Genomic DNA, 24,136 nt, shown 5'->3' on the forward strand with positions numbered 1-24,136 from the left:
GTTTGTTTGACACCGATCGGGATTTCGATCAGTAATCCAGGTCCTGCTAAATGGGCGGAGCAAACCAGCAGTGGGACCACCCATCAAAATCCAGATCAGTATAAAAATAAACAGACCCTTACATTTACTAAGCTACCAGGCAGTAAAGTAGGCTACGTCGGGATACAACACTACTCTTTTCTTAATTGAGAATAAGTCAAGCTTGGAATTCACATTTTCCTGAAAGTATGCTATTTACGTCACAGACAGAATTTACATATTTAGCCTATAGTAGGCATAACTCCACATGACAAAAAAGAGCAAAATCCACAAGCTAAACTCGAGGCCTGGCCAAATTCAAAGATTGGGATGTATCATGCACATGCAAGTAGGGACAATCCACACGACATTTTAAGTCTAAGGAAAGATATTAATCTACTCCATGAACTAATGTTATAGAATGAGATACAGCAGGCTTAAAGATGGCACTACCTTATTGAGACTACTGAGGAAGTCGGCAAACTTTAATATTTTCGAGTGAGAAAAATGTGATTTTTTTTACAATTTGTTCACCGAGTGCCGCGTAATTCCCTTGTCAGGTTTGATTGGACTAAAATTTTGAAAAAAGGAGTTTCACAGTGTATGGTAGGCCTAGGTTACTTTTTTCATTCTGGACAACAGGAATATTTGACTCCTTAATAATTTGCTTGTCCAGATATCGCTAGTTACCTTCTCCTGCAGCAGGTGGCACCGCTACTGAGACAGAAGATGGCCGAGAAGGTGGAGGATAGTCGAATATTGACCAGCTCTAATCAAGGCCAGGGTAAGTTAAAAGATATCCAGGTAACCACGCCCACGAAAGCACCTAGCGCAGCGCAGTGCCCCCCGACCATGCCAAACTGGCCGAACCAGATTCCGTGTGATTTCCGCTACACCTAGTGACAGTAAATGCTGTAAAGTCCCATTCACAAGTTGCGTAATGCTTGACAAGACTCCCGTTGGACCGCCATATGTACCGTACTATTTTTTTCCCATAAGTCCGGTTTGCGCTCATCGTGAATTGCACAAGGAGAGGCAAATTCACGAGAAAGAAAGATAAAATAATACGAGACGCTGCAGGTCTTGAGATCCATGCACAGTGTCAGTCAGGACTTATGACGGCACACTCAGCAGCAATTGTGCGAAAATTATGTGATGCTTCAAAATGCATTACTGGCGTGTGAGCAAGTTCACTATTGATTTGTAAGCATTGCGAAGGACCAATCGGTGGTCCTTCTGTGTGTAAGTCAGAAACAACGCCCCTGAGACCATTTGCAACATGGACGCGCTGCCTAAAATGAGCACAGGGACCCAAGCTTCTTGAACAGTCGTTGTCCCCAATGCTATTAGGTTCAAAACAATGACAGACGGTACCCAGCCCATGATAATTGTAGCGCAGTAGGCGCACGAGTACCAGGTTAATTTGGATGTGCGCACATTCTGGGGTCGCTGCTGATTATTGATGTGATCGTGGTTATCGGCAGCAATGTTGCCGAGGTTAATTCTCTCGGCTTTTATTTTACGCTGTTGATTTCTGGCAATGATCAATAGCCCAATAAAGGACACCGTAATTAAAACCATGCATGGAATTACAACAGAGTCCATCAGTATAGCCGATAATGTCAACAAGTGGCGGTTGTTAAAGACATCTATTATAGAAATTAAATCCTGTTTAGCTGTGCCCAAAATGCCGAAGTACAGTCCAATACCAAATATGAGTGAGACGCCCCAAACAACCAGAATGACGCAGACACATAATTTGTCAGACATGAAGCGTACGTACTTCATTGGATTCGCTATTTTAAAATACCGGTCGGCCGCAATCATTGTAGAATTGAAGAAGTAGCATGCGCAGCACGCCATGAAAGAAACAAAAGAGAGGAATAAAATAATCTCGTTTGTGGGAATTGTTGAATTGGTCGTGTTGATGGTTACTGCCGCCAACAAGCAGATCAAACACTCATTAACGTACAGACTGACCAGGAAATAATTGGAGTGATTCCTGAGTTGGCGACAGACGGCTACCGAGAGGATGACCCAAAGGTAGACGAGACAGAGGGCAGCATTTACCGCAGATAAACCCACCCTAGCTCCTACTGAAAGTGTCACAGAATTACCAGCGCCCGATGAGTCGTTGAACTCCATTTCAATTTCCCCGGTGAAGAGAGTAATGTCATGAGATGCCTTATACCAGAAATATGTACACCAGCGACCCTTCTGATTCTTCCTATACCGTACTCCAACAAAAGTGATTCCGAAGCTGTTCATCTGCTGTGGCTTTTTCTGGGTCTTTTTCATTCAGAAAAGAAGTCTTCTTGGCCATTTTTCCACGGCCCAGTTTGTAGGGCTGTTTCCAAAGCCCTGGATAGGATTTCCAGCGATAAAAAATTGATCCGTTTGATCATGTGATCTTGTTTTGACCAAACGTTTGGGTCTCACTTTGAGACAAACACGTCTTAAGTCAGATCTGAAATGTCGGTGTTGCCGGGGCAATGGTATTTCAGTGAGCAGGTGGAGAGCGGTGGGGAACGTTGTTTCTGTGATCAGACTGGGACACCCATTCGTCCTACTAAGCGGTGTCCGAGGAATTTGCTTGTGAGACCAAGTTGAGTTCTACTTGAGTCTTCGCTATCTCGTATCACCTAAATTACTGCTCAATGGCGTCTACTCGCCGGTGTTGCTTCAATCTCTGTCATCTTCATGTTTTTTATTTAAACACCTGTCCTTTGCACATTCTAAACGTGTCACTCAGAGAAAAGTTTCAAAACAAGACTTTTTTGTTTCAGCGTGAAGCTGTGTCTGTCGACGGGACAATAGTTCCGTCGACTTTAACACCACTTTGCGATAGGTTGAGCATCAACCACTCATGAGACCCATTTAAGATGTCTGTGATACTCCAGTCAATATCTTCCACCAAATTTGGCACGAACTGTCAGTTGACTTCTGTCCTGTTCTTCCATCCAAACAACTGTCCCATTCCACGGCTCATCGAGCTTTGGCAGTTCTGCCTGTCTTAAGTCTGAATGCTACCCAGTTTGTTCACTCTACTTCCCGTATATTGAAGTCTTTCTTCCCTATTCCATGGAAGGGAAGCGTTCACTTTCTCAGCAGTAATCTGCAGCAAGTCAACTTGAAACAGCTCTTTGCAGGAACGAGTCACGCTTTCCAGTACTTTATCCCGTCGGTGGTAGTCATCAAGTGGTTGCATCATCTCCAAAGGCTGGCATACGGACCATGTCGCTGTGGCCTTTAATCACTTGCCTGACTGATGTTTATTCACCAATTCGTTAATGGCAGTGAAGTTCGGCAGGCTTCCCGAGACCGGTTTTAATTACAATCCATCAATTAATTACACCAAACCAAAGCTGTCAAGATAGATATTACTTGATAATGACAGTTCCCAACTTGGTTCGCTGAAAATTAGGGAAGCGAAGCGCGTCAGCTGCCATTCTCAGGACGTAAACATTACCAGAGTTACCCCATATCCGTGTCTAATAAGTGCGACTTGGTCTGATGGACATTGCATCGGCATACGTTAAAGATCACAAAGACCCAATGAATTAGTTGCATCACATACATGTAGAGTCCCAGCTGTTATTGCCGTGACTAGGAGTATACAATGTACAACATAGAAGCCTATGGAAAGCCACTTGTTGGCGGCTGAAGCCATATTCCAAAGACACGTGTGCTTCTAGCTACCCGCAGCCAGAATAAAACACAACCTTAGTGTGAATCTTTCCTGTTTCGCCTGCGTGCAAATCAGTCTCTTGCCAAATGCGGCCAGGGATTTTCTCGTTGAACCGTGATGCGATTCATTGTAATTTTATAACAGTGCTTGAATTTGTGGCAGGTTTTTCCTTAAAGATATACCGGGTGATTTGAATTTTTTGAAGGGAGCACACAGGAAACATAAATGTCGACCTTTTTTGAAAATCGAAGAACCAAGTATATTTTACTTACGTACAACCAAGTTCATGATAGCTCTGAATGCATTACGCAGGACCAACCGGTGGTCCTTTTGTGTATACGTTAGGAACAGCGCCCCCGAGACCATTTGTAGCACACCCACGCCGCCGAAAATGTACAGTAAAACCAAAACACCTTGATAAGTCGTTACTTGGAATGCTAACAGGTTCGTTAAGATGACAGAGGGTACCCAAGCCATGATAATTGTGGTGAAGTAGACGCATGAATACCAGGTTGATTTGGATGGGCGCGCCTGGTGGCGAGGTTCCTGATTATTGTTGTGGGCGTGGTTATCGGCAACAATGTTCCCGAGATTAATTCTCTCTGCTTGTATTTTACGCTGTTGATTTCTGGCGATGGTTACAGTGCCTATGACAGATACTGTAATGAAAACCATACATGGAATTAGAACGATATCCATCAGTATGGTCGCTAACTTCAACAAGTAAGGGTTGCTGAAAATATACAGTATTGAAAAGAATCTCTCTTTGAACATGCCCATGCTGCCAAAGTATAACCCGGTGCCAGAAACGAGTGAAACTCCCCACGCGACCAGAATAATGCACACGCACAGTTTATTGGACATGAAGTGTACGTATTTCAATGGATGTGCTATTTTGAAATATCTTTCGGCTGCAATGATTGACGAGTTCAAGAAGTAGCCCGTGGAAAAGGCCAACAGTGATGCCACCTCTAGCAATACAACGTGTTTCTTGATGCGACCGTTTAGATCAGTCAAGCCGATTACTATTGCCGTCACCAAGCAGATCAAACAGCCATTAACGTATAAACTGGCCATGAAATAATTGGAATGATTCTGGAGTTGGCGACAGACTGCTACCGACAGGATGATCCAAAGGTAGACCAAACCAATGAGGACATTAATCACTGTTAAACTTACCCTTAAACCTACTGAAAGTGCCAATAAATTTCCGATATAAGGGTTTGATGAGTCATTTACCTCCATTGTAAATTCCACTTATGCAAAAAAGTGACAGCGCAAATGTCTTACCGCTGACGAAGTTACACCAGTGACCCTTTTGGTGTCTGAATTGGTCTGAAGTGGTCAGCCCATTGGAAAACACTGCTTCCTTCACTCCAACAAAAGGTAACTGCGAAGCTGTTCTTTTGTGGGATTTCTCAAGGAGAAGCTGCAGACAGCTATTTCAGAAAAGGTCTTCTTCCCTCTTGGCGTATGTTTTCCCGTGGCAGTCTCAAGATGCGCAGATTTAAATAGCACAGAGCAATCGAAATAATGCGCAGATTCGGTAGGATTCTGGTGATCCGCCAGACTCCCCAGTTTGTAGAACCGATGTGACTGTTTTGACCCAAACGACTGGGTGTCACTTTGACACAAACATTTCTCGAGTCAGATCTTCAGCGTCAGTTTTGCCAAAGCAATGTTATTTGACTGTGCAGGTCGAGCGGTGGGTAACGTTGTTTCTGTGATCAGACCGGGATGCCCGTTTGTACCACTGAGCGACGTCCGAGGAATTTCCTTGCGAGTCCAACTTGAGGTCAATTTTAGTCACAGGTCTTGGCCATGTTTGACATTGGTGTTCGAAGCATAGATCATTATATTCAGCGCAGGAGTTCGCAGGGTGCGTAGGATTGAACGGAACCGAGATTACTGCTGGACTGCGTCTACTGGCTGGTATATTCCAATCCCTGTCAGTTTGTTTCTGAGAAACGTTTCACAGCAAGGCTTCAGTCAGCGTAAAGCAGTGTCCGTCGGCAAAGACCTTAACTCCACCTGCCATAGATTCGTCACACAAGTCATAAGACCGACATTTCAAATGTCTGTGGTAGTCTAGCGAAATAAATTCCACCAAATTATGCCAGAAACTGACAGCTGACTGCTGCCCTACTATACCACCGAAACAGCTGCATTCCACGGCGTGTCGAACTTTGACAGTTCTGCTTGTCCCAAGTATTGATAATGCCCTGTTTGTTCACTCCAAATTCCACCTGATTTCAAGTCTATTTTCCACTTTTCACAGAAGGGAAGCAGTTACTTTCTCAGCAGTGATCTATTGAAAGTCGACGTGAAACAGCTATTTACACGAACGAGTTACGCTGCAAACACAGTGCCTTATCCCGTCGGCCTTAATTATCAAGTGGCTGCATGAAGGCTGACACACAGGCCACATCGCGGTGGCTTTCAATCACTTGCCTGAGTGATGTTTATTCACCAGTTCAGTTATTGGCAATCGAGGTTAATGGACTGTCTGGGGCCATCTGCTTATTAACTGCCGCAGAAAGCTTAAATTACATGTACCTAGTAATGACGGACAAAATTGGTCCCCTGAAAATTGGTGAAGCAGTGTGAAGCACGTCGGTTTCCGTTTTCGTGACGTACATGTCAACACAGTTAGGGACGGCATCAAAAATACAGAGACCGTTCGCACGCGTACGAACGCCAGGAACGCATTCTTTTGTTCAAGCTTCTCCACTTTGCACGCGTGAGAACGGCCCTCCCGTTCCCTTGCGTTCCTCTACAACAAAAGACCTGTCACGGTCTGCACACACAGCAATACCACATACATGTCCGTACAGTTAAGCCAATAAGCTATTCATACCCTTTGATGAAAAAAAGTGGCAGTTTGCTAAACCCAGGTGTGGGGCAACTCAGAAACACAAAAACTAGTATTTCCTTTGCAAAAGTTCATCTGGGCAAAGATCTAAGCTGTTTCATGTCCATTCGAAGGTCTTTGGGTTGTCAATTCTATGTTACTAGAATTTGGAATGGGTTTGAATAATTTTGAGCTTAACTGTGTATCTGTGTCTAGTTTTCAACTTGGTCTGATGAACATACCGATGAACTCAGCCTGAGAGTGAATCTTTCCAGTTCCCCTGCTTGAAATTAAGTCTCTTGCCAAATACAGCCAGGAATTTCGTTGAGTCTTGAGTTTCGTTGAGTTTCGTTTCGTTGAGTCTTGTGAATCAATTTGAAATTGTTTATTTGCTGTGGAAGTTAACTCGCATTGTAATTTTATAACAGAGCGTAAATTTGTAGCAAAAGTATTTCTACTTTAAAGATACATAGGATGATTTTCTGAAGGGAACAGACAAGAAACTGAATTTCAGACGTTTTTTGACAATTGAAGAACAACCAAGTCTGTACTACTCATGTACGAAAAAGTTAATAACAGCTTTGCATGCATTGCGCAAGACCTGTCGGTGCTCCTTTTGTATATAAGTTAGAAACAGCGCCCCCAAGACCATTTGCAGCACAGACACACCGCCGCAAATGTACACTAAGACCCAGACCTGTTGAAGGGTTATTATCTGAAATGATAATAGGTTTAGTAAGATGACAGATGGTACCCAGGCCAAGATAATTGTGGCGCAGTAGGCACACGAGTACCAGGTTGATTTGGATGGTCGCACATTCTGGGGTCGTCGTTGTTTATTATAGTGGGTGGGGTTGTCGGTGGCAGCGTTTCCGAGATTAACTTTCTCTTCTTGTATTTTACGCTGTTGATTTCTGGCAATGTTCACGAGCCCAAAAACGAATACCGTAATTGATACAATATACGGTATTACAAAAGTATCCATCAGTATGGCTAGTAATGTCAACAAATTGCGGTCATTGAAAACATCATCTATTGAAATTAATCCCGCTTTGACTATGTCTAAACTGCCAAAGTACAGCCCCACACCAGAAACGAGTGGAAAGCCCCATGCAACTAGAATGATGCAGACGCATAATTTGTTAGACATGACGCGTAGGTACTTCATTGGATTCGCTATTTTGTAATACCGATCGGCCGCAATCATTGTAGAATTGAAGAAGTAGCTCGTGAAACAGACAGCGAATGAAACAAAAGAGAGGAATAAAATCGACTTGTTAGTGGGAATAGTAAAATCGGTCGTGCCAATGGTTACTGCCGCCAACAAGCAGATCAAAAACTCATTAACATATAAACTGACCAGGAAATAATTGGAGTGATTCCTGAGTTGGCGACAGACGGCTACCGAGAGGATGACCCAAAGGTAGACGAGACAGAGTGTAGCATTAATCGCAGAAAACGTCACCCTAATTCCCACTGAAAGTGTCAAAGAATTACCAGTGCTTAAGGAACTGTTCAGCTCCATTTTAATTTCGACCGTACAAAATATGATGTCGTAAATAAACGGCGCAGTAGTTACACCACTGACCCTTTCGATGCCCGAGTTGGCTCAGATCGTCAGCTTGTTGGCAAACGTTGCGTCCAATACCGGTAGTAAAAGTGACCCTGAAGCTGTATTTCAGTTTTGGGGCGTTCCGATGCAGGAATTGCAGAAAGTCAATTCTTTATGGCGATGTCAATGCGTGTATCCCTAATGCCCTTTGCACATTCAAGGTAGGCACTTTCACATAGTGTTAAATCCATGATATGAGACAGATATCGTGGGACTTCAATGATCGGTTCGATTTCCCAGTTTAAAGAACTGATGCGACACTGACCTTAGTCGGAATGGTCTGATGTGAAGAGTGCTTAAAAACGGTGATCATTTTGGTCACGTGAGTTGTTCATGACCCAAACACCAGGGCCTCTGTGACAACGTATATCAGAGAGCGTGACCTTTTCACTGCACTAAGTTGAGCAATATCATTTCTGTGAAGTGTCCAGACTGAGATGCCCGTTTGACGCACTGAGCATGTCCGAAGAAATTTGGGCACAATCCAACTTGCGCTCTGCTTCAGCCACAGGTCATGACCGTCTTGCAGGTTGGCTCGATATTCATAGGGCATTCTATTTAACACAGGAGGCGGCACAATGCGTAGAATTTTACTGAACCCGAGATTGCTGCCCGGTGGTGTCTGATTGTTTAAGTCTTCCAGTCCTTTCACAAGTGCCTTTTCCAAGTTGTCAGGACTTAAGCTATTTTAAAGTAAGTTTCCATTCCTGAGACGTTTTCAAAATAGCTTTTTCTCCTCTAGTGCAAAACCACACCTGTCAGTATGGCATTGATTCCAAAGACTGTTAACACCACTTAGCCTCGGACAAGTACCCAAATCAAAAGACTAATATGCAGTATAAGACATCTGTGATATTCCAGCGAAATCTCTTCAGCCAAATTCGGTAGACACCGGCGGTTGTCATTTGTCCCATTCTTCCATCGAAATAACTTCGTGTCTGCATCTTGTGATGCCTGCTCACTCCGAATTCTGCCTCGTTACAACTAACAAGTCTTTTCTCTGCCCTTTCCACGGAAGTGAAGCAGTCATTTTCTCAGCAGTAATCTGAAGAAAGTCAACGCTGAACTGCTATTTGAACGAAAGGGTTACGCTGCAAACACCGTGCCTTATCCTGTGAGCCTTGGTCATCAAGTGGACGTATCAAGGCAGACATGCAGACCTGATCACAGTTGCTTTTAATTACTTGCGGCTGTGATATTTATTCACCAATTCAATCATCGGCAGTCAAGTTTAGGAGCCTTCCTGCGACCAGGTTTAATTGGGATTCACCAATTAACTAAAGCAAACAAGAGCGCCTTTGTAGACCATACCCAGTAATGACCAAGACTTATTCCTCGACGGTTGGTGAGGCGAGGCGTGGCTTCCGTCGGTTCCATGACGTAAACGTCACTTGGGTCACCACAAAGTCATGTCCGTGCCTAATTTGTGTGACTAGGTTGGTGGGCAAACTGTATGGCCATACGTATAGGATCATCATAAAGACCTGCATGTACCAGTCGCATTGCAGAGAGTTCGAGCTGGCTTCCCTTCCCCCATGCTCTTCTGAGGCTAAGCTAAAGTTGTTTTCTCATATCAACAACTTGTGGTTGTCGCTGGAATGAAATAGCCGCCTGTAAGCCTATGTAAGTCACTACCTACTGGCTGTATATCCACCTCACACAGGCACATGCGGTGTTGCCAGCCATAAGCAGTAGACTTTCCAAACCTTCCCGCATGTTATCAAGCTTTTAGCTGGATGCTGCTTTTTTAAAAGGGTGTTTTCCCTTTTGCTGCAGAGAGCGTAAGAGAATCTGACATTCTGTGCCTAATCTGCATTACCCACGCACAAGCAAGTTAACGATAGCTTTGAATGCATTGCGCAGGACCAACCGGTGGTCCTTCTGTGTGTAAGTCAGAAATAGCGCCCCCAAGACCATTTGGAACATAGACACGCCGCCGAAAATGTACATTAAGACCCAAACACCTTGATAAGTCGTTACTTGGAATGCTAACAGGTTCGTTAATATGACAGAGGGTACCCAAGCCATGATAATTGTCGTGAAGTAGACACATGAATACCAGGTTGATTTGGATGGGCGCGCCTGGTGGCGAGGTTCCTGATTATTGTTGTGGGCGTGGTTATCGGCAGCAATGTTCCCGAGATTAATTCTCGCGGCTTGTATTTTACGCTGTTGATTTCTGGCAATGATTACAGTGCCTATGACAGATACTGCAATGAAAACCAAACATGGAATTAGAACGATATCCATCACTATGGTCGATAATATTAACAAGTTGGTGTTGCTAAAAGCATGCAGCATTGAAAGGAATCTCTTTTTGAACAGGCCTGTACTGCCAAAGTACAGTCCGATGCCAAAAACGAGTGAAACTCCCCACACGACCAGAATAATGCACACGCACACTTTATTGGACATGAAGCGTACGTATTTCAATGGATGTGCTATTTTGAAATATCTGTCGGCTGCAATGATTGAGGAGTTCAAGAAGTAGCAAGTAAAAGAGGTTAAAGCCGAGACAATACCCAGCAACACAAGGGGCTTGTTGGTGACATCGGTTATATCAGCCACGCTGATTGCCAATGCTGTTACCAAGCAGAGCAAACACTCATTAACATATAAACTGACCAGGAAAAAATTGGAGTGATTCCGAAGTTGGCGACAGACTGCTACCGAGAAGATGGCCCAAAGGTAAACGAAATCGAAGAGAATATAAATCGCAGTTAAGCCTACCTTTACACCAACTGAAAGTGCAAAGAAATGACCGGTATCATTCTCTAATGAGCCATTGACATCCATTCTACTTTCATCTATGAAAACCGTGATGTCATAAATATCTTACATTATTGATAACACTGACGCTTATGTCTAAGTTGATTCAGAGGGTTGGCCTCTACTATTCTGTTGATGGTTTTCTCGGGGAGGAACTGTAGATTGTTAGTTCAGAAAACCCTTCCAGTTTCCTCTCTTTTCACGTTCTTTTCTTGGCAGCGCCAAGTTTTTTGGCAGATTCCAACCGTATAAATCTATCAAATGGTGTGCAGATGCCGTTGGATTCTAATGATCGGCGAGAGTTCACAGCTTTGCGGCTGATGTGGCACTGACTTGCGCCAGAAATCCCGTCAGAACCTGGGCTCCTCACCCCACTCGTACAGTTTGGTTTGATCCGAAACACTTGGTCGATCTTCAAGTTTGGGCAAGGAGGTTGAGATACCTGTTTGCCACACAGAACGTGTCCCAGGAATTTGATTGCCAGTCCACTGTGTGCTCTGTTTCAGTCTCGGACCTCTCCTTGTCGTACATAGGAGTGAGAAATGTACAACACGGCATGAGGTTGTGAGATTAGATATCAACACGATTGCTATGCTGTAGCATCACTCGTGAGTTTCCAGTTATTGCTGAGGTTTTCTACACGATCATTCAAACTTCACCTCTTAAAGGTTCTTCTTTAAAGACATGTTTTCTTCCACGCAGCTCCACTCTCTGTTGTAGCCACACGTATGTCCTTCAGTGACTCAGTTCATAAATGACATACAACACACTTTCCTTTGCATGGCAACAAACACAGACTTGTCATAAACACTGGCATCAGGTGTTCCAGGAAAATCGTCTTGACAGTTGCAGTGGAAACTGGCAGCTTCAATCTGTGTGAGTTCTTTCAACCAAACATCTCAACATCAGGGTCCGTCTGAATATGCCATGTCTTGGAAGTCGCTATCATTTGGTCATAATCTGAGTCTTACGCTGCTTACACTATCGGTATTTGCTTCGCAACACGTTTTTCCCCACACAGAATAATTTCAGTGGTCAGTTTAACTTTCTCATTGAGAATTCACAGAAATCCACAGTGTGGCAGGTAGTCGCACCCTGAAAACACGGTGCCTTATCCTATCAGTCCTGGTTGTCAAGTGACGGTACACCCGCCAATGGCCTGCGTAAAAGACCTGTGAGCGGCTTTAATATTAACGATTGATTCTTCTTTTCGCCAGATATTCACATGAATTGGCAGTCGGGGTTACCGAAGTTTCTTGGAGCCGGTATTAATTGCGACCTGTCAGTTACCGCAAGACACCAGCACTGTCATCGCAGAGGTGAAACTGATTATTGCTTACAAAACTGATTCCCCCAAAAATTAGGGAGGCACGTCATATTGGCTGTCGGTTTCAAGACACATATTTTGATGGAGTTGTCACATGTCCCTGGCTAATTTACGCAACTCGGTCTGACGAAACGAACTATATCAGCGCTATTATGTGGGATATATGACATAGACTTCATGGACCAGTTTTATGTCGAGGAGTGTCCACAGATTTTTTTCCTCCCATATTGCTCCTCTGAGCGTGGATTTCGTGCTTATCACCAAGAGCTGCATGTGATTCTCACAGCCCCTTCTTTATGCAGCTAAATTTTTCTCTTTCAATGTGACTTGCGTGCATTCCAGATGGCTTCATTTTGAAACTGTTTATAACACCATGTGAGTTAGCTATTCTGTTGGAAATTGTTCTGTTTCAGATGAATATTAAACTTCATTAATTAAAATGGAACAGATAAAAAGGAACTGAGGTATTCAAGGTGAAAAGATGTTATCACAGCAGTAACAGATAGCCTTATCGTGAGATTCCCATCTACTCTGTGGATCCTAATTTCATGAAAAATAGATTAAAGCACTCTGAGCTTCACGGTTTTTTCATTCAACTTGATAATGATAGCCAGGCATGCAGTTCGCAGCACAAATCTGTGTTCGCTCCGCACTTCCGTCAGAAAGAGTGTCCCAGCGCAATCTGCCAATATCAATTAAATTAGTAATATTATTTGTCTTATATGAATCCAAGTATAAAGCTTATTGCTTTTCTCATCTAGGTTGCTGCGCGTACGTTATATTCAAACGAATTAGCTGAAGAGTCGCTGACATCGAAGGTTAGCGCCTGAGCTTGTCCTTTATGGCCTGGCACGCATTGCACAACACTGACCTGTGTTCACTTTGCATGTACACCAGAAAGAGCGCCCCCAACACCATTTGCGTTATTGCAGTGCCACTGAGAACAAACATGACGACGTACACAGTCCGCGTGAGGATGACCAACTCAAGCATGACAAGAGTGATGGTGACCAGGTTGGGAACCCAGGCGATGACAATAGTGGCAAAATATGTGCAGGAGTACCAGACTAATTTATGTGAAGACGGCCTTCTGATTGGGCCGACCTCCTCTTTGACTTGAGGGCCATTGGTGGAAATAGTTCCAAGATTGATTCTCTCAGCGTCTATCTTACGCTGCTGCTTCCGAGCAATGCGTGCCAATGCCACGACGGATGCTCCGATCATTAGCAAGGAGGGAGCTGCAAAGCTGTCCATAAGGATGACCGTTTGGTGCAAGAAAGCTTCACTTGTATACAAATCATTCACCGATACAAAATCTGAGTCGAAATTGTGCCAGTGAGCAACAAATGAACCAATCAAGGTAACAATTAACAGGCCAAATGAAACTATAATAATACAGGCGCATACTTTGTTGGACATCAGTCGGAGGTATTGCATTGGCTTTGCAATTTTGAAATATCTGTCAGCAGCAACAACAACGGAAAATGAGAAATAGCAACCGGCGAATACACCTGACATACTAGCAAACAACAACATAGGTGTTTTGGGAAAAGGGAAATTCGTGTCCAGGTTGATTTGTATCCCGATTAGAAGAATACAAACCAGCTCAATTACAAGTAAACTTGCCAGAAAAAGATTGGAATGATCTCTGAGTCTGCGGCTGAGAAGGATCGAGAAGATCAGCCAAAGGTAAATAAGACAGACGATTGTTCCAAGTACATTTAAAATCACTGTGACCGTCTTTGGCAGAGATAAATCCGCGGGGGCGTCTGTAACGAGAGAGTTGTTGTTTTCCATTTTGGTATCGCCCGACTGACTTGGCGAACCTGCCAGAGAGATAAGAGGTCAGTGTTTGCCTCTCACCACGTCAATTCCAAGGTTCCATTCAAATCCGTGAAGTCACTTTAACCAAGCCGCCTGCAGAGTCCCAAATCTGAACGGCGAGTTTTGTCTTGTAGATTTGGAGCGTCCAGATTATCTGATGAAAGTCGAGTCACGTTGGAACTCCAGTGTTGCTGTCATCTTCTGCACTGATTGCATACTGCACATGCCAAATATCATGGATCGAGGTTCCAAATCTGCGATGTGGTAAGACTTGGATCTCCCTCAGCGTGGGACGGAGGACAAGGCAGTTACCACTGATGAGGAGGAATCGGATCGCTTTGCCAAGCAACCTGCCATTAAGCTTCTATTGGTTGTTAGAACTATGTAGGGATTTCCCCACCACTGCGGGGAAAGTTGCCACCATTTGCCAAGCTTCTTGGTATCACCTCAAGCTTCACTTTGTAGAGACGAGTCTCTGCCAAAGCCGGATGATCCTCCACGAACTTCAGCTGTCTGCACTGAGCGTGGTGCTCCCCGTCACCAAACGTCCGGCTCACAGAACCGTGTTGTCGCACTTGGGCTGAGTGGAAGGACGTAATATACAAGCACCACTCTGCTCTGGATAAACTCCACAGACGTCTTACAACTAGTATTCAAGGCAACTGTTGTCATGGTTGGTTATTTTCCAGGAAATTCGGCAGAAACCGACAGTTGTTGTGTCCTTCTCTTTAATCCAGAAGTTTTCAATGGCAGAGCCCATTCATCATGGCACTAGCGCATGTCACAATCCACGTCTGCTGACGTTTGTTCACGCCAAATTCCATTCGTTTCTATTTTTTCACTTCCCTGCCTGTGGAAGTGAAGCAATTACTTTCTGAGCAACAATCCACTGAAATTCACCGTGTAGCAGCTTTTCACATGAGCAGGTTACTTTGCAGACACAGTGCTCCAGTTCTGGTCCTCAAGATGGGAGCACGCTCGTCTAACGCTGCCATGCCGACGACATTGCGGTCAGCTTTTGGCCTGGTCTTACCAGCGTGCTGTTTGTTAAATAGCACCACAAACAAGAGCTGTCAGCGTTGGAATTACTCGGTAATGATTGATTCAAGCCAATTCCACGGAAGAAATACTCAGGCTGTCAGATTCATGTCAACTTTTACTTAGAGAGCTCACTCGTCTGTGGTTAATTGCGCAGCTTAGTCTGAAGGAACACTCTATGGGCTCCGAGCTGGACCTAGAGAGGGCGTAGTTTTTATAGCAGCGGATCGAGGCTCCTTTAGTACCAACTGCGCATCGACTATGAAACACAAGCGTTGCACAGGCATGGCTACCATCAAAATGAACACTCTCGACGAACGGAGCTCTTTTCAACCGATGAGGGGGTGCTCCTGTTAGAGGCGGACACCTCGTGTTTCAGAATATAAGCAGAAATTTCCTCCGTGAAATCACTCTGATCTTAGTGTCTGTTATTCCAACCCCTACTTTAATACAGCCAAGAAACTTTAATCGTAGCAGATTCATTTTGAATTTCTCTTAAAAATGTAAGCTCTGTTCTTTAGTACCTCATTCCTACAAGCTGAGTACGCTAGATAGACACATTTTGCAAATACAAGTTCAATAGCGGCATATGTGTAGATTTATGACCAGAAGTATTTGAAGGTGAAATTAAAGTACAACTCATCCATTTTTTATTTGATATGATTTGAAGAAAAAAAAAGCCATCCTGGCCAGAGACCAAACTGAGGAATTTTTCACTATTCACAGACAGCTATAACAATTTACACAAGCCTATAGAATATCCATTAACACAACTCACAAACCTGAATTTAGGATGCTATTGAAATCACAGTGTGGTATGGAAAAAATTAAGATATGAAAAATAGTTTCAAATATTGAAAGGGAATAGGCTGTAACCCCCCTGGGCATTACAGAAAACCATCAACAGTGAAACCTATGTCAAACTAATATATGATAATTATGATACATGCATAAATAAGTACAATTATCTTACACCAGTGGACCATGGGGGATGGATTTTAAAGGCAGGAATTACAACATAAATGTACTTCTTTCATCAAACAAATGGTATGAACTAGCAATAAAACATGCAAATGAATGTACTTATGTTCCCATTATAGAGGGCCCATGAAACATTCAAAATACCATCTCAGCTTCCTAGGGTGCATACAGCTCAATGTCGCCATTTCGGCGCAACGCAGCTAAATCAACCACAATAACCATCTCTGCCCTCAAGGGTACCCAATTGCTCCTATGTGGAGGGAGGCATTGGATCTTGCCCAAGTGCACACGCACCATGACCCCAGGCTGGATTCGAACCTGCAACCTGTGGCTTTACCCGCCGACCACGAATCCGGTGCTCTTACCCACAAGGGCACGGCACTCCCAACGCGCACCTTTGCTCATTACAAAATAGTCCAAAAATAGGCTACATCGGTTAACGCTTCAACCTTATAAGGATGGCCTGGCACGCATTGTGCAGCACTTGTCTATGCTCGCTTTGTACATATGCCAGAAAAAGTGCCCCCAATCCCATCTGCAGAATCGCAATGCCATTGATCACGTACATAAAAGTGTACAAAGCCTGGGTCAGGCTGACATGTCCTAACATGACGAGGGTAATGAGGAGCGCGTTTGGAACCCATGCGATAACGATTGTTGCAAAGTACGTGCTGGAATACCAGACTAATTTATGGGAATGTGGCCTTCTGGGGCCAGCTTCTTCGTTGGTACCAGCTTGTTGGTGGGCAGCAGCAATGTTTCCCAAATTTATTCTCTCGGCCGCTATCCTGCGTTGCTGCTTCCTGGAAATGGAGGCAAGGGCCACAACAGATGCCGCAATCGGTAGCAAGGAGGAAATGAAAAATATGTCCAAAAGGATGACTATTTGACGCAAGAAATTTTCATTCAGAAACAGATCACAGATTGATACCATATCTGCGTCAAAATAGCCTAGATTAGCAACAAACGAACCAATAAAAACAACAGCTAGGAGACCCCAAACAACTGAGATAATACAGGCGCATACTTTGTTGGACATAAGTCGCAAGTACTGCATGGGCTTGGCAATTTTGAAATATCTGTCAGCAGCAACAACTGCAGAAAACAGTAAATAGCCATCAGCACCAGCACCCAAGATGCCGGCCAAAAACAACACTGTTGGTTTGGGAAAAGGGGAATTTATATCGTGGTTGATTTGGATAATGGTCACTAAGTTGCTTAGAAGCTCAGTGGCACATAAACTCGCTAGAAAAACATTGGAATGATTTCTGAGTTTGCGGCTGAGAATGGTAGAAAAGATGATCCAAAGGTAGATCAGACAGAAGATTGTTCCCAAAAGACTTAAAATTACCGTTAAAGTTGTGGGAAGAGACATCCCACAGTGAGCTGTTGAATTGTGTCTCTCCATTGTGGTGAAGGCCCACTAATTCTCTTCCAGACCTCAGAAAAATTGTCAAAGATTGAAAATTCATTCCATTATTACCACTCCCTCTAGACGACCAGTTCCAAACCAAGATTCTCCGACCAGTGTTCCGAATCTTAATGGCCTTCCATCTGAGCTGGAGAGTATTACAATGTCGTTCTCAACCCTGTTACTTGCTGCACATAACATATCAACCTGGTTTCATGTTCCAAATAGTTGAACTAGCACAACTTCCACATTTTACGAGTATGCACGTGATGGACAGGGTTAAATGAAGATGTTGCCTTTCAATGATGGAGAAATCTTATTAATCTTTCAGAATAAGAACCATTCCATCAGTTTTTGTGTAACCGTAAAGTGATTTCTCATCATTTCAGGAAACTAACACTATGTGCCACGCTGCCTGGATTTCGTGTCTCTTCAAACCTCGGGTATGTTTTGTCGTATTGGCTCGGAACAGACGGGTGTTATTATCTCCAAAGTGTCTTCACGCACTCAGCCGCCTTTATGACATGGGGACTGGTATTTCGTCCTCGGTGAAAAGGATCTGGCACCATCCCTAGAATCACCGAGTCCCATATCATTCCATCCCGTCTATGCGTATCCTTGTTGTGGTTTCCACCTTTTTATTGTTTTCATCTGGAGAGCCAGTAAAGGTACGTATCCTCCAGGATTTCTACGCCTCGCCTCGCAACTCCTTCCCAGCAGTTGCCATTTTTCAACAATGAACTCGCTGTCAGGGTTTCAAATCACAGGCTCTGTCTACCACCTGCCGTCTTAACCTAGCCTTCCACAGCAGTGATTTCACCTCCCAGTGAAAGCAATGGTCTGTGTAGATGTAGAAAGTCTTACCACTCCTTGTTGTGTGAGGGTTGTCAAGGAAGATGACAGAAGTGGTCGTTGCACGCACAGTCCCCTAAGTTGTACCACAACATCAAAACTTTAACAGCAAAGCAGCTGGCTATTTCTTGCCGTAAGGTGGCGCCTGATTGGCCACGGACAGAAGTCCTGCAGTAGTTTACCAATTTGCAAGTGACGTTTGTATTCCACCTCTGTGGAAGTGGCAAGTCTCTGTCAGCTTTGATGAGGAAATGATTAGACCATAAGACACCGGTAGGATTTCGCGTGTCTGAGTCGCAAAGAAGCCATATTCCTACACTGTAAAAGGGTTGGTCAATTGTGGGTTGATATTTTGCCCAATGTTGGTAAAAAATATCAACTTAGCAACCTTTGGGCAAATTCTTCCCAATAGTTGGTCAATGTTTGACCAACAGTGACGGAAAATTGACCAACAATGTGGTAGCCTTAACCAAGGTTGGGCAAATAACAAATGCCCAACACTGTTTTGCCCAACGTTTTTTTACAGTGTAGTACGTCACAGTGTGATCTTCACCGCTCTCTTCCGAATTGTGATTAAGACTCAAAAGAATGCCTGCCCTTTAAAAAAAAAACGTACCTGTACGTATCCTAGATGATTGTACTTTTTAGGATGCGTACTGGCAGTTAAGGCACAATAAACGATGGACCTCCCCGTCCATCCGGTCATATCAATAAACTCACACATCATGACCAAGGCTAAGGAGGCTTTTAGAGAGCTTTTAGCTTTTAGAAATTAGGCCATACTGGTCCCTCCCAAATGACCTACTGATTGTCAACAGGCAAGCAAAATACAGGGCTGGTACGGTTCTGCATGAGGCTGATATTGCAAATGACCTACTAAAAATCCCATTTCCTCAAGATCATCCCGACTGCATGCACCACCCGTATTTACCTTTGATCACTACTCGCAAGCTAATATCCTGCTCACGTTGATGGATCTAATGAAGATGGATTTGACAGGTGATTTCCTCTGCTGTCTCTGCTTTCGGATGAAACATCAATTCTGCATGGCTCAAATAGGCTCTTCGAGACCATTATAAACGGGTGAGTCACGGCAGCATCGCAAAATTGATTCGACTTAGATTTTGGAAGAAGGGGAAATGTTTCCGACTACTGGAGGAAACCATCACATAAGTACCAGAAGACAATTCATTGACATCCTGACATTTTTGGTGTGGGTTAAATTGCTTGAACCATACTATCTGTGGTTCCTTGTTCGAGTGCACTGTCTACTGAAGGGCAGTTCCGTGTCGGAAATACACAGACTCACGCTTAATAACCAACGTGCTTAAGAGGATTTATATCATGCTTAAAATCGGAAGTGCGTTTTTAGTTTGACATTCATCCTGAATAAAACGCAGCTCTGTCATCCCCTGTGGTCATGCGGAGAGGCAGAAAATCTCGAAGGCTGTCCAGTCACTTATTAGTATTCTGTTGAGTGGAAACATTAATGAGTACGAGCAACCAGAAATAACCACAGCAGGTGTCAACTGGGCGGGGTTGGTAAAGTTCCTCTGCGTTCGGCTTTCCATCAGTTGGAATATGTTTTCTGTGAGGGATACCAACTTATCCAACTTGGATCAGTAGATCGGCGACCGTACCACTCGTGTAATCGGTTCACTCTCACCAGGATTTGCAGATTCAACGGCACTCTATTTCGTCAAACCCCCGGTCGTTGTGTAAAGTTTCATAAACAGAAAACAAAGCGAATTCATCACTCTGTGGGGACTCGAATCAATGACCTTTGACCTGGTATTCCGCTGTTGCACCCGAACGTGAAGTGTCAACTCCAGCCTCTGCGCAAGACTTCTTTGCAAGACTTCTCTGGATTCTTCATTACCAACCCCTTCCACTTCGTGACCTTGACAAGCTTGACAAGCTGCCATTCTAATTGCAAATAAGTTGGGACCCAGTAAGACAGCAGTTTTAAACTGAAACATTCCAAGTACTTTCCTCTTAAAACTTTCAACTGTTGATATCCAATTGCTAAATCTATTCATTTTTTTCTCGCTGTGTAATTTTCAATCATTTTGAATAGCACTGTTATACCGTGTCTTAGTCTAGGTTTCTTTTCCAAAGAATTGCAAGGAGTCTTTGTGTAATTGATCAGTTTGCGGCGCCTTTTTAAGAGATCTTTATCAGATGTGTCATTGCTAAAAGGATGGAAAGCAGTTTAAGTTTTTCCCTGAACACAGAGCCCAATGCTTTACTTAGCCCTGTAGGGTATGCCTTGCTCATAGCCGTGATATTCATGGCTGTGATAAGTCTGTTGATCCATTCCTATGTCATTCTCTCGGTGGTTTTGAGCAGAGGTCTGCGCAGCGCCTCCAACTATTTCCTGGCCAATTTGTGCTCATCAGTTTGCATATCAAACATTTTTTGTATTTTTGTCATATGCCCTCCTCTGATGCAGTACTCGTACTCGGCAACGTATCCAGACATCGCCGCATTACGTGCACATGCGTTGTTTCTCATTCCTGCTATCTTGATCGCGTTCTCCTACTTGTCTAGCTCTTCTCTCGTAGCCGGGGACCGGTATTTCAAAGTCGCTCATCCGCTGAGGTATTTGAGCGCAATGACCAATAAGGTGTGTGGCATTCTCATAGGCGCAAGTTGGCTCTCGTCCATTCTTGTTTCTTCGTGTTATGCCGCTGCGTCTTTTACTAGTGAGTTGCACGTCAACAACGCCACCACATCTTACGTGGAATATGTGAGATTGAATCCACCCTTCTATATGTTTAGCATTTTTGTTTCTGTCATAGCATTTCTCTCCCTCCTGATTATCAATGGGTTCATGTTGGCTCTATTACGCATCGCCAGAGAGCAGCGACGCAAAATACAAACCGAGCGTAACATGCTGCCCCACGTCGGGGACAACCGAATCCATCAGCTTGGCAGGGACTCCAGTAAAACCATGAAATACGTATTTTACCTGGGGTCCTACAGTCTTTTCTGGATTCCCTTTGTGGTAGGGCTTAATCTGGCCATGTATGTAGAGGAAATTGGCCCAAGTGTAGCCATGATCATTATAGTTGCTCCGTACTTGGTCTCGTTCACCCAGTTGATGTGCGCCACGCTTTTCCTGACGTTCATGCAGGAAGAACACAGGAAAGTCTTGCGCAACACATGGCAAACCTTTGTACTAAAACTGAAGTGTTGAAAATATGTAGCCTGATTTGTTAACATTGTGTGCTGTAGATGCACTTTTTAAATTAAATTCTTTGCGAAAAGTTTGTTTGGTGTTTAAGTAACTGAACGTCAGTTTTTCCATAGGCAAACATGGGTGCTTATCTTAAAAGCATTTTCTTACTGAAACATTCTGATTTTTTGGAATATGTTTTCGTTCCTCGTGGTGTATACTGTTAATATATAGAAAAAACTCACAGTTGTCCGAGTGAATTGAGTTTTCTGAATTAGCCCCGGTAATGAACATCATTGTTGAGGAACAGGCTGTCGATGGAAACAGTTCACTCTGCTAGAGAATGTAACCATTCAAAGAGTTAAATTTAACACCCGCGGTGTTATCAGAAGACTACACCAACACTTTTCACTGGTGTTAAAACTTTGGTGTTATTTGGTGTTACTTGTAACACCTTCTAGTGCACTGTAACACTTATAGGTGTGCAAAGTAGCATCATCAGTGTTAAAGTAACACCCTATGGTGTGGTCATCTGATAACACCCAAAAGTGTTGATTTTAACACCCGAGTTTTTACAGTGTAGCTCTGTTAAAAGAGCGTCATACTACATGTAATAATTTTTTTTCTTGGTGTGGAAAGAGGTGGTTGGAGGACGTTTTCATAATAAGAAAGTGAAGCCCAACATTTACCTTAGCACTTAAGTTTCTAAGTGTCAACTTAATTGGACACTTTTTGTAGGAAAAAAATTACGCTGCCCGCGATTCAGCGTGCCATGATGACTCGGCCTGGATACGACTGATCCGGTGCCTGCCTAACGACTTGATCGACCTGATTCTGAAAGGATATTTATGTGTAACAACTGTACTGCATTTTCATTTGTTTCCATTGAGAGCGCCAACTGAACTGAAGTGCACCCTCACCGGCGAAAGAAAGGCAGATGGTACTAAGTTTTCCAACTGGGTTTTTGCACACGTTTGGCGTGCACGACCATACATTCCAGACTAAATTTATTGCGTGTACTCAGCGTGCTCCGTGTCAAACGTGTATAAACCTGTGCCCGTATTCGGGGAATGCGTACAAAGGACTGCCAATTCATTACAAAACACGCCCTCTTTCGTTCCTGCCTTGAGCGGATAGTAGCTCAGGCTACTCATCCATTTTACATGTAGAGATGTCTGTATTTGATTAGTGTCAGTTTCTTTCATAATTATCATGCATTAACAGCCCTTTTAATACGACGTTTAAGATAAAATGTACATAAACATTCAAGAAACCTACATTAATAAACAGAAAAACATATAAGCCTACTTACACAAAAGCATCGGTCAATTTTCATCAATATCTAATCATTTTAAACAAACGATAGGTTGGTAAAACAGCCCATAAGTAGATTGTACCAGAGGGCTTGAAGGACAAAATTGGCAAGATTTAATTTTCGGGAGATGAGAACTTCCCCGGGAAGAATCTGGACGGTTACGGTTATTTCATTGATCACGGTCTTGGAAGGCTGAGTGTTTTCCTCAAGCAGTCTACAGAATGGGAGGATGTTGGGGGGGGGTCTCAGAGAGATTGTTTTTTGCCTTTGGAGTTGCCGAACTGACAACTGACCAAGCCTTGGTGACAGATCTCACCGCTGCAGCGCGCTGTAATGAGGTTTTTACTAGGCAAAGTTGATACCTGATGCTGTCAACACTCAGGCCTCACCCACAGAAATGTTTGACATTACTCTTCTTCGTGATCAGAAGGTGTACGGGTCAGAAGTCACACACGCTTCCCTTCATGTCCATTCCTGTCATTCTTTAAACAAAGAACACCTCCACAGGAACAAACAGACAAAATATTAAATTACCATTGTACAATAATGTTTTACGTAAGACAGAACGAAACCGGCGCCCTGACTTTTAGTGCCTGGAAAAACTACTAGCAGGAATAATACACTTAGTATTGGCTACAAACGTTTGGGTTGCCCTATTTTAAATTACAGGGGTGGTGTGGTGAAAGGAGCGCGCACAATGAAATAATGAACTGATTAACTGATTCATGTTCAACTTCATTAATACACTGTGCAGGTAACTTTCCTTTGATACAATCACGGTATCCTCCATAATGTTACCCAGAGCTTAGATTTTATAATTCCATCGGCTACTTTAATTTTCGATCAAAGTACACAGGTTTCAAAAGAAACCTGTGTGCTTTAACCGAAGAAGACTGATGGTTCAGTATCAATGTTACATCATAGTTTAGTTCCACGGTAGATTATTTCTATAAGCATACTTTTGGAAATTATATAGTGAATAAAAATAAATGACTGGAACTTTTCTATATTTAAACTTTAAGCACAATGGATCAATTTTACGATTCACCAGAAATTCTCACTACAGTGTGAATTGATATTCTTCATCGACTTTGCAACACCTTTACTAGTTAAAAAGTACCTCTAGGGAAAACATGTTTTCTCTGATTTTATCTCTTCAAATAAATGTGGAAACATCCAAATCGAACGCAGTGTCATTTGTCTGCGGAACTTAACTATAACAAGCTAAAAAGGGCTTTTTTGGTTCATGCCAAGATGCGAATTCTGAATGTA

At 43.4% G+C, this 24,136-nt stretch overlaps 1 protein-coding gene across 5 annotated transcripts in view; it reads left to right on the top strand.

Annotated features, from left to right (window-relative positions):
* The window catches only part of LOC110977099 (uncharacterized), a 48,498-nt gene that overhangs the window by 11,450 nt on the left and 12,912 nt on the right, over nucleotides 1-24,136 (top strand). For 2 of the 5 annotated variants that reach the window (XM_087145194.1, XM_087145195.1), the window contains exons 18-19: nucleotides 695-802; nucleotides 12,156-12,257. In XM_087145194.1, the coding sequence (XP_087001320.1) occupies nucleotides 695-802; nucleotides 12,156-12,257 (210 nt within the window). Of the gene's footprint in view, nucleotides 1-694; nucleotides 803-12,155; nucleotides 12,258-17,908; nucleotides 18,177-24,136 lie in introns of those variants that run through there. The other 3 variants (XM_087145197.1, XM_022230922.2, XM_022230919.2) reach the window with 3 other exon arrangements.

This window comes from Acanthaster planci, linkage group LG13 (assembly GCF_054643075.1).
Source record: "Acanthaster planci isolate LZ-2023a linkage group LG13, COTS_SCS, whole genome shotgun sequence".
Taxonomy (NCBI): domain Eukaryota; kingdom Metazoa; phylum Echinodermata; class Asteroidea; order Valvatida; family Acanthasteridae; genus Acanthaster; species Acanthaster planci.